At 37.8% G+C, this 12,641-nt stretch overlaps 1 protein-coding gene across 9 annotated transcripts in view; it reads right to left on the reverse strand.

Annotated features, from left to right (window-relative positions):
* Positions 1-12,641, reverse strand: part of sulf1 (sulfatase 1) — a 420,487-nt gene that overhangs the window by 31,658 nt on the left and 376,188 nt on the right. For all 9 annotated transcript variants that reach the window (XM_069921287.1, XM_069921289.1, XM_069921288.1 and 6 more), the window contains 5 exons: positions 10,269-10,479; positions 8,530-8,761; positions 5,787-5,883; positions 5,078-5,172; positions 3,524-3,598 (listed from right to left, as the gene is read on the reverse strand). In XM_069921287.1, the coding sequence (XP_069777388.1) occupies positions 3,524-3,598; positions 5,078-5,172; positions 5,787-5,883; positions 8,530-8,761; positions 10,269-10,479 (710 nt within the window). The remainder of the gene's footprint in view (positions 1-3,523; positions 3,599-5,077; positions 5,173-5,786; positions 5,884-8,529; positions 8,762-10,268; positions 10,480-12,641) is intronic.

A 12,641-nucleotide genomic window follows, 5' to 3' on the forward strand; every position in this document is an offset into this window, starting at 1 on the left:
AGAGGGACTGAATTTAGGAATAGGGAGACTCTTTGCAACTGTACAGATTACTGGTGAAGCTGCACCTGGAGTACTGTGTGCAGTTCTGGTGTTCTTACTCATTGGCTTATAGGTGGCATAGAGGAGTTTCACCAGATTGATTCCACATGTGAGAGGATTAGACTTGAGGAGAGATTGCATTGTCTGGGACTATACTTGTTTAAATTCAGGAGAATGGGAGGGGTTATTTCATAGAAACATATAACATTATAAAATGGATAGATAAAACAGAAGCAGGAAAGTTGTTTCCACAGAAAGGCTTCAAATTTGGGGAAATAGATTTAGGGTGGAGATGAAGAGGAACTGCTTTTTCCAAGAGAGTAGTTAACTTGTGAAATTTTCTACCCAAGGAAGCAGTAACAAGTTTAAGACACAGTTAGACAGATAGGGGAAGAAAAGGTTATGGGGAAAAGGCAGGTAGGTGGAGCAGAATGCATGGCCTGATCAGCAATGATTTTATTGAATGGCAGAACAGGCTAGACAGGCTAGATGGCCTACACCATGTTCTTATGTGGAGAAGAGCACTCTGTCTCTCCCAAAGGCAAACAAAATCAATAAGACATTTCTATACAAATCTTCTTCCCACCTTTTCCTGACTGGCAGCATTGATGATATCAAGGAACAGTTGGTACACAAAGGCCAAACCACCCAGAGGCATGAAAATACTTTGGTAGATTCCAGGCTTCATTATAAAACCAAAAGCAAAGCAGGTTGCAGATGCTACAGTTAATGTTTCAGCTATATGACCTTTCTGTCAAACTTTCTCATGGATTTCTGATGGTGCCTCTTGAATCAGCTCTCTGGAATCTTCCCCATCATATTCTCCTGTGTTCAGGAACAATTTTGACAAGAACATTGATTGAGTGCTGGATCTCAAGCTAAAAGCTGATGGAATTCCAGCTGGAACACAAACTTTCTTTTTCTAATTTTTTTTATTTCTTGCACCATGAATCATATCAATAACAACATTTACAAATGACCATCACTAATATATACATCGTGATATTTCCTCTTTTCTCCCCCCCTTTCATCCCTCCCCCCTCCCCAGGTCTGTGGTCGGCATTCTCTAACATATTTTATGTATGGTTCCAAAATTTGTTTGAATAATGTATATTTGTCTTTCAGATTGCATAAATTTTTTCTAATGGAATACACTTGCTCATTTCTGTATACCACTGTTGTATTTTAAGACTTGCTTCCATTCTCCAAGTTGTTATAATACACTTTTTTGCTACTGCTTGCCCGATCATAATAAATCTTTTTTGGGCTCTGTCTAATTTTAGTCCTAATTTTTGTCTCTTATATTATTTAACAGAAATTTTTTTGGATCTTTGGTATATTATTTTTTGTGATTTTGATTAATACTAGGTTTAGATCTTCCCGGAAAGTTTTCACTTTTGTACATGCCCAAATTGCATGTAATGTTGATCCAGTCTCTTGTTTACAGCGAAAGCATCTATCCAATGCTGTTGGGTGCCATTCTTTTAATTTCTGAGGAGTAATATAGAATCTATGTAGCCAGTTATATTGTATCATACGTAATCTAGTATGGTAGTTGTCATCGGGAACTTTAATTTGCACATAGAATCAGGTTGAGGATACATCTGTGCCAGCTTTATTGATCACCATTTTACTCAGACTACAAGGGAACATGTTACCTTAGATTTGGTCTTGTACAATGGGACAGTTAAAATTAACATTCTTGTCATTATGGATTCTCTTGGAAAGAGTGACTGGCAGTGATTCCCTATAGAGTTCTATAAAAGTTTTAGGAATCTATTAATCCCACCCCTCCTTGAAGTAATGAATCAGGTGGAAGAGACCCAAAACTTAACAGAATCATGTAACACAGCAATAATCACAGTAATTTCAAAAAAAGGGAAAGACCTGCTATTGCCAACGTCATACAGACCAATATCATTATTGAATACAGATTATAAATTAATAGCAAAATTACTAGCAAACATACTGAATGACTGTGTACTGAAACTAATAAGGCAAGACCAAACTGGATTTTTTAAAAAAGACAGGCAGCTGATAATTTTTGTAAACTTATCAATTTAAATAAATAAAACACCATGGGTAGCTGTTACGCTAGACACAGAGAAAGTCTTCGACAGGGAAGAATGGAATTATTAGTTTGAAGTGTTACAGAAATTTAAACTACCGGAAAAATGTATCAACTAGATTAGAGCATTATATAATAGACCATTAGCAAAGATAGTAATAAATGGATATGTATCAGGTCACTTTAAATTAAGTTACTTTGGTTATAGAACCATTGGCGGAGTTGATAAGGAACGAAACTAAGATAAAAGGAATAAAAATATAAGAGAAAGAATATAAAATCAGCTTATTTGCAGAAGACATCATAGTATATTTAACAGAGCCAGATAGATCAATAAAACAATTATATACAAAACTGAAAGTGTATGGAGAGATATTAGGGAACAAGGTTAACATCAATAAAAATGAAGTGATGTCAATGAACAAAGTTGATTATTCAGAATTTAAAAAAGAAACCCCTTATAAATGGCAATCGCAGGCAATACGTTTCCTTGATATCAGAATAGATAATAACCTAAAACATTTATACAAATTTAACTATGGACCATTAATAAAAATATTATAGGAAGATGTAGAGAATTGGACACAAACTTTCTGATGATCTAGGGCAACACAATTAAACCATTAAACTACTTCTCTATTTGGTTTTAAATTTAGCAATGACACAGTATATTCATATTAACAATGATTCTAACAAAAAAAAAAATCCTTCAACATTTTGAAAAAAGTAGACCCTGAAGAAGAATGCTGATGCTCCATTGTGTTGTCTTGGGGATGGATTGAAGAAGTTGTAATTGTATTTGCATTCATGCTCTGGTGAGTGACACAATGGCACAGTTTTGGGGCTGCTTCCTCACTGCTCCAAGGGTCAGTGTTGGATTTTGACCTTGGGTAATATCCATGTAGCATTTGTATGTTCTCCTTGTCACTGGGTGGGCTTCTTTAAGTACTCAAAGTCACACTAGTAGGTAAAGTAGCTCCTGTGAATTAGCTCTGAGTATAAGTGGCACAGGGATGTTGATGGGAACAAGTGTAGTTCAGGGCATAAGATGAGATTGCTCTGGTTGAATGGACTTGATGGGATGAATGGCATTAGAAGGGAAAAGAAACCAATTTAGCATTCATTGTAATTGGCCACAAAAAGTGGTTTCATTCTTTTGTCAAGGAGATGTTTGATAGAAACTTCAGGCAGGAATAATGATAAAATAATTTGGTTTAACTTATTTTTAAAAAAAATAGGAATAATTCCAAGGCAATCCCTCATCCCTTGTGAAAAGTTGAATTCTTTATGTAAACAACTGAATTTAAGAGACAAAGCACATGTCGGACTTGCTGCCTGTCAGTGGAATTATGATCAGTCTTATATTTCTAGTTCCAGTTCCTGTCCCGACTGGACCTGGAACTGACAATGACCTACCTGAAGGGATGTAGATGACCGTTCTTGTTCTTCAGTTTCCCTTGGCTTCTCATTCCTTTATCTCTACTAAAATAACTGCAGATGATAGAAATAAAGGCAAGCCATTATATGTATGAATAAGATTAAAATTTTTGTGGCAAGATTAATGAATCAACTATTTCCTGCACAATAAAAGAATGATACATAATTTCTGCAGCCATTCGGTCTGGTTCCAAGCTTTTAAGCTAAAGCAATTGGGGCCAGCATCACTGGCTGTTTGCCCTCGGGCCACACTATCTCTCCCAGGGTGGTCCTGGGTGCTGCTTCGTAACTGAGCAGAGAGGCTCAGCGCACAGAGGAGCTGTGTAGATGGCTGGCTGCCCTGACAGCTGGTATAGCCCTGCTTCAAGAGTTGCCATCTGTCAAAGTTAGTACTGAGATAAAATGTTGTAAAGGTCTTTGACATTCACAATTGGTCAAAAGCGTCTGGAAACTATTAACAAAAATAAGATTAAACAAAATACTATTTTAAATTTAAATACTAAAATCCAAGAATTTAAAAGCAATAATATTCACTTACATAATTACATCAATTAAAAAGGTCCACTTGCTATTCTTCTGTTGGCCATTTCACCCATTCATACTGTGCCAGGTTCTACCTGATGTCAGATCAGCTGACATCATTCCCATCCTTGAGCTGGAAAATCTGCAGAGGTTTGCATCCACCGTTGGATTCCATGAGGAGTCTCCAATTGCAGCTTACAGACAACTGGGGTATAAATGCTGCTGTCAGCTGAACCCTGGTGTACTCTAGGACTACCAGAGTAGGTGCATCTGACATTTGTGTTAGTCCACAGGTGTAAAGTCTGTTCCTTTGTCACAGGGCAGGAGGACAAATTACAGTCATGGTCTCTCCTTTGGGAGATACAGGACCCTGCAGTGGGGTGAAATGGAGGGTGTTCATCCAGGGAAGCAATCTTCAATTAGTGGGTATGTAAAGTGGTCAATAAGTATGGAGCATCCTGTCAAATGTGGGGTTTTGTCATGGCAACAGGTGGAGCACCTTCTTCTCAGCCCATCAATGTGAAGACAAAGCCTGTTAAATATTGCTCCCTGTCACCTGCACTGATATATTTTAAGGCTATGCTTCATTTGCTCTCTGCTGATTTCTCTTGAATGGAGCAGGTGGCCCAACTAACACCTGATTTCTATTTTGCAGATGGGATCCATTTTGTCTTAGCGGGTGAGTCATTCATGTTTTTTCCCCTGCGATCATACTTGGACAGTTGGCAAGAATTTTATTTTACAAAAACAAGAACTACCATTGCTGGAGATCTGACTTCAAAACATGGAATGAGAAAAACATTTGACCTTCAGAGAGAGAAGGAGTGATTGAGAGAGTGAGAGGAGAAAGAGAGGGCATTTGTACAGGTTAATAACCTGTAACATTAGCTCTGTTTTGAGAATGGAATTACATTTGGAATCTACACATAGCTCTTCTGCATCGTACTTCAGGAGGACAGGGTGGGGCAGCATTGGTGGGGGCTAGAAAATTGTCCTTGTAGTCACACAAACCTTTTCCTGTTGCAGTCACAGTCTTCTGGCTTCTTTCTTTTCAGGTGACCTCTCACTTCCCGCAGATTCTTTATTTTATCTTGAAGAGCTTCAATCTAAAAAGCAGAGACAAAGAACAGAAGGTTTCTTTCTCACTTCAAAACCACCAAAATAACATTATTCCATGAATTTTGATGGGTTAATTTTCGGGTCAGCGGTGTCTCCAATGTTCAATTGTACCAATGACAGAACAAGGCTCCTGGCCTTTGGTTGGCATTTGTCAAGGGGTCTGCAGAGGGAGTGCTGCCTCAGCATTCATTTGGGAACATTGTTGGCCAGGTGCTATTCCTTGAGAGTTATCAAATGCTCTTGAATTTCTCGCATTAATATTGGAGTGGTATAACAGGAAATATAAGTTTTCTCCTCCTACTACTCTTGCCAAAAATTAAAATTTATTTTTGCTAATAATGCCTTCTAAAAAATACCTGGATTTTTGGCCTTAGAAGAATTACATCTGTATATCATCTCAGCAACCAAAATGGTAGGTGAACACTAGTTTGAAGGAAAGGTAAATGGCCTCCAGCCCATACCAAACTGAGATATCCATCTGTTGAGTTTCATAAGGCATTTACAACATCAATTCCTGCCTCCTCAATGGCAATAATTGTCTGTCGTTGATAAAATCTGCTGGCCGCCAACTCGAAAATTATCTCCCAGAACATTATCTAACCTCTTTGTCTATGTAACTCTTGTGGTCCTTCCATGCTCTAGCTGACTGATACAGCTCTTTCTCACAATGCACTGTTTCATTCTCAAGAATGTAACACCTTCAGGAAAGAAATAAGTAAAGAAAATAAAGACCACATCAATGATACAGTTCAACAAAATCCAAGAATAAACCCAGGGTTCTAAAAATTGCTATACAATGATGGGATATATTAATTTAATTAAAATGAATATTTTACCCAAATTCTTGTATCTTTTTCAAATCCTTTTTCAGCTTGCTGGATTCAGCTATTTCTGCATATATTTAGTATAAAGAAAAAACCATGTATAAATAAAGCCTATCTTCAAAAAACTACATTAAACGGAGGATTATCACTTCCAGATTTTAAATTATACTATTGGGTGATTAATATACATAATTTACTTTTATTATTACATTTGGATAAATCAGTGAATCGCCCTTCCTGGGTAGAAATGGAATTATAGTTTACTTAGAAAATTACGTTGGCAATTTTATGAGAAAAACATTAACCAAATTAACAAATAATCAAAACTAGGTTGAGAATTAGGGTTCAGTTCAGGAAATTCTTTGGAATTAATGATTTTTCACTGGCTAGTCCAATTATAGATAACCATCTATTGCAACTGTCTTTGTTAGATGCTGGTTTCAAGGAATGGTAGAGAATAAGTATTCAAAGTTTCAAGGATTTTTAAAATTCAAAATAATTTTGCTTCTTTTGAATGATTACCAACCAAATTTAATCTTTTCCAATAGGCATTTCTTTAGATATTCACAAATAAGGCATTTTGTTTAGACCAAGCTTTCGGATTTTCTACGAATTTCTGATACTAAGATTATTGATCTGCTTTTTAACATATGATTTTATCTTCATGGTGGATTACTGGACTTAAATTCAGTCCCAATGGCTGGGATCAAAAGAGATTGGGAAAGAGACTTGAATCTAACTTTTTCAGATGAAGATTGGTCTCTACTCAGCTTGATTAATGATTCCTCATTTTGTGCAAGACATTACTTTTTACAATTTAAGGTGGTGCTCAGAATTCATCTAAACTTAAATTATCCTGTTTTTATGCAGACATTGATCCTTTTTGTGAGAAATGGAAAATTTTTGAAGCCTCTCTGATTCATGTGTTCTGGGAATGCCCAAATTTAGAGAGATTCTGGAAAGAGATTTTTCAAACTCTTATCAACAATTTTAAAGATTAACTTGGAACCCTGCCTGTTAATTCCTCTGCTTGGTTTTTCTCACAACTCAGATGAACCTCAGGAAAAGTAAAAGTCTTAGCTTTTACTACATTGATAGCCAGATGAGCTATTTTATTGAAATGGAAAGGAGATGCAGTGGTTATATGATGTAATGTCATATTAAAGTTTAGAGAAAATCAGATGTAATATTAAAAATTGAATGTTTCAATTTATGAATTTATGGGGCCAATTCTTAGAATTTTTTTTATAATTGGAAGAGTCAATAAGTATTATACATTCCGGTAATTCTTTGTCCATTCCCTGTGGGTCACCAGTGATTTCACAATATTATTGATTTCTTTTTCTTCCAAAAAAAAATAGGTAACCTTGATTGGAGGGAGGGGGTGAGATTAGTTTAGTTTTAGTCCTTTAGGTTTTTTCTTTTTTTAAAAAAAAAGATCCTTATTATTTTAATATAACAGTCTAATAATGAGTCTGACATGGTTGCATTCATTATGTTTATTACTAGATGGAGTTATTACAGGTAACTATTAATGTAGATATGCACATTTGAATACTTACTCATTTTTTCCTCTCCCTTTGGTATGTATTTGCTTTTATACAATTGATTCATCTTTAATTGTCATTTATTATGTATGCTTATTATGTTAAACTCAATAAAAATATATTAAAAAGAAATAAAATTGCTTACATAAACAAAACTATTTTGCTTTCCCTTATTGGAGAACCTTTACCTGGAAATTGAGAGGTTCCAATTGAAGCATATTAAACAACAAATATTTTATTGGGGGATCTACCACTGATGATAAATACAATGATTCTCTTAGCTCAGGGTGTAGGTGTCAGGAGGTTCATGTGAGAGGGGCCTGGGGATGCAAGAGCAGAGTTTATGGGATTAATTGGAGGCAGTATATGTGTGGTGTTAATGGGAGAGCGGATAGGGGATGGAGTGTGTATCAGTGGTAGGTAAGGGAGGGGAGTTGTCTGGCAGAGTTTAGGAGGGGTGGTTGTTAGTATGAGTTGGTGGTGAATGGGTGGCACGAGGATGGAAATGTGGCAGACTGGGAGTTGTGTGAGGATTGGTCAGAGCCGGCCTGACAGAGGAATGAAGACTCTCTATCCAAGCAGGTCTCCAGTCCTGCCCAGCACAGGGCTGATCATAGTAGTTCTCACTAGGTAAGTAGGTCTTAAGTTCCAAGAAAAGCTGCATGAGTGTCCTGTTCACTGTAGCTGCATACATGTGTAAGGACTCCTGTGTAAGATGTGCATTGTTTAATCAGTGTGCAAGCATGCATGCAATAATGTGTGTGCGCATGTATAGGGTGTGTGTGTGTGAGGCAGACACTACACATCCTCAAAAACTCATATATGTGATGCAACATAGTAAATTCTGCAGGTTAATTTACTATTGACTTTTCATTTAAAATATGTACAAAAATATGTTGCCTGTGATCCAATTTTTAGGCATAGCTCTGCGATGTTATATAATATGACTGGTCAGGGTACAAGCCATACTTACTTGTGTGTGACTTTGACCGAATCTAACGCTGATGCATCAGTCTTACTGTTGTCCTTATTATCTTCCTTCCCCTCACCAGCAGTTTTCTTCTCTTGGTAATATCCAATGCTTATATTTCTTGGCATCACTGACTCAAGTTCTTCAATTTCCAGGTCAATGTCATAAATCTCACCTTCCAATTCAACTGAGACAGAGCGGATTGGTCGAGTGCGGAGGAAACGATGCTTAAATTCTGTTCAGGAGGGGGATTGCACTTTAACACAGATATCTGTCAGGCACATACATCACAACCGAATCGCAATCATGTTGAACAGGAAACTCTCACTGAGAACTCCAACATCTCAGTCACCTTGTTTTGGCAATGACTGCCCTCAGTATGACAGACATAAACCATCTACTTACAGCAGTGGTTTTCAAACTTTTTCTTTCTACTCGCACACACAGTGATTATTAAGGAATTGCTTAAGGTGTATGTGGGTGGAAAGAAAATGTTTGAAAACCACTATTTTAATTGTACCTAATTGACGCATTATGTGCATGGTTTCATAACTCCAAAGGAAATGGGCCAATGACAATTTTTCTCAAGCAAATTATTTCATTAACAATTAGGTGTAGAGCAGTGATTCTCAACCTTCCTTTCCCACTCACATACCACCTTAAGCAATCCCTTACTAATCATAGAGCATTGACCTCATGGGGATTACTTAAAGTGGTATGTGAATGGAAAGAAAAAGGTTGAGAACCACTGACTTAGAGCATTGTTGGTGAGGAGCCCAAATGGTGGATCTTTCAAGAAAATGATAAGAACAGGTCAATGCTAAGCTGCCTCTCAGCCCACCAGGCTGCTTCGCATTGTTTGGAAATCCAAGACTATCGCTCAGTCACTCAACCTTTAATTTGACATTCCCTGTCTCTTCTGAGGGAGGACAAGCTTGTGGTGGCAAATGTTTCTATACACACTGCTACCAATTGCTTGTCTAAAACTACATGTCATCTCCAGCCTGATTATTGTCGGAGAATTAGCACAATAGCTCAGGCTAAATTTATACCTGTGTCTCTCTATAGGCAACCTGGTGTCTAAAAATGTGACCATAATTGCTTCATTGTTGCAAATGGGCTTGGCCTCATGTGAACCTTGGACTTTGAGATCCAACTAAGACCAAGTCCTGATCTGTCTTGTGGCTGCTGACTTCACCAGCCTTGGTTCTGTGTTGTGATGTCACTTGCATCTGAAACTTTGAATGCGAGGTTTGGGAGAAGTTTTGACAATTCAGGCCATTCCCTTTGATAGCCAATTGCCATTGCTCCTATAACTGCTGGCATGTACAAGGATTTCTTCTTGGAAGATGTAACTGTGCTGGTCCAGTGACCATCACTCAGAATTTCCCTTGTTACAGCTGCATTGCATGTTGGCAAGGACCTGAGTGATCAGTTTCCCTGATGCTTTGCATCCAGCACATGCAAGTAAGTGCAAGGAACTATGTACTATATATAAGGAACAATAAAGAAAAAGTCACATTCTCATCCTTGGAAGATTTGACTCTGGAATTTGTGGGCAATAAGTTATTAAACCTGACATAGTGTTAATGACGGAGATGATCTGCATGCCACTAGGTGGCATTAAAGGTCCATTTTCACTGGGCTGTTGCCTCATTATCCCAAGCTAGGTGGCATTAAAGGTCCATTTTCACTGGGCTGTTGCCTCATTATCCCAAGGTGAAAGATTGGTGCATACTCACTGTGTGTAGCATGGATGCTGAGGAATTGTCTCTGATTCCTTCTCTCCAACTGACGCATCCTGTAGCTATTGCCTGAGCATTCACAGTCATTACTGCTATAGGTCTGAGTACGCAGACTTCTACTTTTCTTGTTGCCAGCATGTACTTTGGTTATGCCTTTGCATTTGTGGAGTCGAAGTCTTCCTGCAGAATCTTCAACGCATTGCCATTTCTGATTATAGATAGCAAGAGGTTACAAACCCCACTTACCACACAGAACTAACATTAGATATTTGGCAATCAAATTAAAATGCTTTTTCTCTTTATGTATATTATTTTAATACTAGTTGTACTGCACTTATAGTGAGTTATACTGAGATGTGCTGCACTTGGAAAAGTTGCTATAGAATGCAAATTCTCTTATTCTCATACAAAGCACCATATAAATCATGGGTGTATTGTTTGAAAATGGGCCCCAGAATGATACTGTTAGATACAGGGAAACAAATGTTTATCTGCAAACAAATGTTCATTTAAAGCATGCAATTTAATGCCTCTGAATGCCCATTGGATTTTGGAAACAGGGAGGTGAGGGTGGAGGGAGATGGAACTGAGGAGGGGGGATGAGAATAGGTGGGGAAGGGGGGGAAAGGCATTTGTGTTATAAATAGTAGGGTGTATCATTTCTAATCAGTTCTATTGCTTTCCACAGAACTGAGTCTGACTGATAGGTCCATGACTTCTGTTTTGGTTTCTGTGCTCAAGAGAGAAAGAATTTATTTGCTACCTCAGGGATATTCAAACCAGAGAAGACCATTTTCTCCAAGTGTACTCACTATTTTAATGTGGAACATCATGACTTGAAATGACTTACCAAGTTTCTAGTGATATCCTCAAAATAAATGTTAATGCCTTGCAGATCTGCTTTCTGCTTTCTCTCAATATCTGATCAATCCCTGGGAATTCATTGGTTTATCAGCCATTTAACTAATATTTCAAAATTGTATGAATCAAAGCCATCAACTTAATCTGTTTCTTGTACCTCAGGACAGCTTCTGCTTAGTTTTCTTTCTGAAGGTTACTTATTTCAGGAAAAAGAAATCCCTTAAATGAATTTAATGATTTGATATCGAGTCTTCATCACTGTACAAATGATGGCAAAATCCTAGGTAGTCTTTGGAGTCAATCCCATCTAGACATGATGCAACCACTATACTCCCTCAGTCGGACTCCCTTTCTTCTGGTCACAATCCTCGAGCTGAAGTAGAAGTCTAAAAGAAAGGAAAAATCCTTGCAGGTATCTTTCATCTTTCTTTATCTTCAATCATGACCTGTTTTCAGTTGTTATTGATATATTTCTTCCCACTGAGTGAGGAAATGCATTTGAGCCAGCACCACTACCACCTACATTGGTACTGAGACCCTTGGTTCAGAGGTTGCTGATAACCTGGAGCCAGGGAGACATCTTCTCAAACCCTATACCTTTCCAGTCATTTGCCTGGATTGGTGCAGCTCCAACAACATTCCTAACACAAAACACATCACCCATCATCTGACTCATTTAGTGCTCATGAACAATGTATTGTGGCTGCGGTAAGCATTAGCTGCACGACACTTGGTACAAGGCACTGCAGAAACTCACACATCCAACACAAGGAAACACAATCATTGGTAATGGAGGGATGTCACAAGTAGTGTTGTTCCTTCATAGCTTCAGCTACCCAGATTCCGATGTTGTCCATGTGAAGTCTGTATTTCTTGCTGTGGCCAGGTGGATCTTCCCCCAGTCCTCTGGTTTTCTCCTGAAAACATGGTGGTTTGTAAGCTAAATGGCAACGATAAATGATCCTTTGTATGCCTGGTGGAGTTGATGGGCACATGAGCGTGAATAGGCTTTGAAAATGGGTCAATGGTATTGTTTTTAGAAATAATCCCCTTCCGTATCATTAACATCTCTTCCAAGCCACATAACAGCCTAACTAAAGAGTGCAAGCTTGCCTGTTCCTTACTCATCGAACTTCCACTTTCTTAAAAACTGCAAGAAGCCATGAATATGCAAGATGAGGGAAAACAAAATAAACTGAAGAGCCTCAAATTAAGTGTACATCTTTAAACTACAATTCATACAATGAGGAGAAGTTAAACTTCATACTCTGGCATGACTGCCATTCCTTCATTGTCATTGTTTTTAAATCCCACTTCTAATTAATAAATAAAATATATAAATATATTTGGTGCATTTTTTGAAGTGCAATCTAAGCGTGGAACCTGGTCTAAACTGACAGTGCCCATAATTACTGGTGCCTGATTTTCTGAATCCAATCATCACAGCCCAACTCATGCAAAAACCATGTGACACATCAGAATGATAACTGCATGTCAACTTCCAACCAA

This window comes from Narcine bancroftii, chromosome 2, assembly GCF_036971445.1.
Source record: "Narcine bancroftii isolate sNarBan1 chromosome 2, sNarBan1.hap1, whole genome shotgun sequence".
NCBI classification, from domain to species: domain Eukaryota; kingdom Metazoa; phylum Chordata; class Chondrichthyes; order Torpediniformes; family Narcinidae; genus Narcine; species Narcine bancroftii.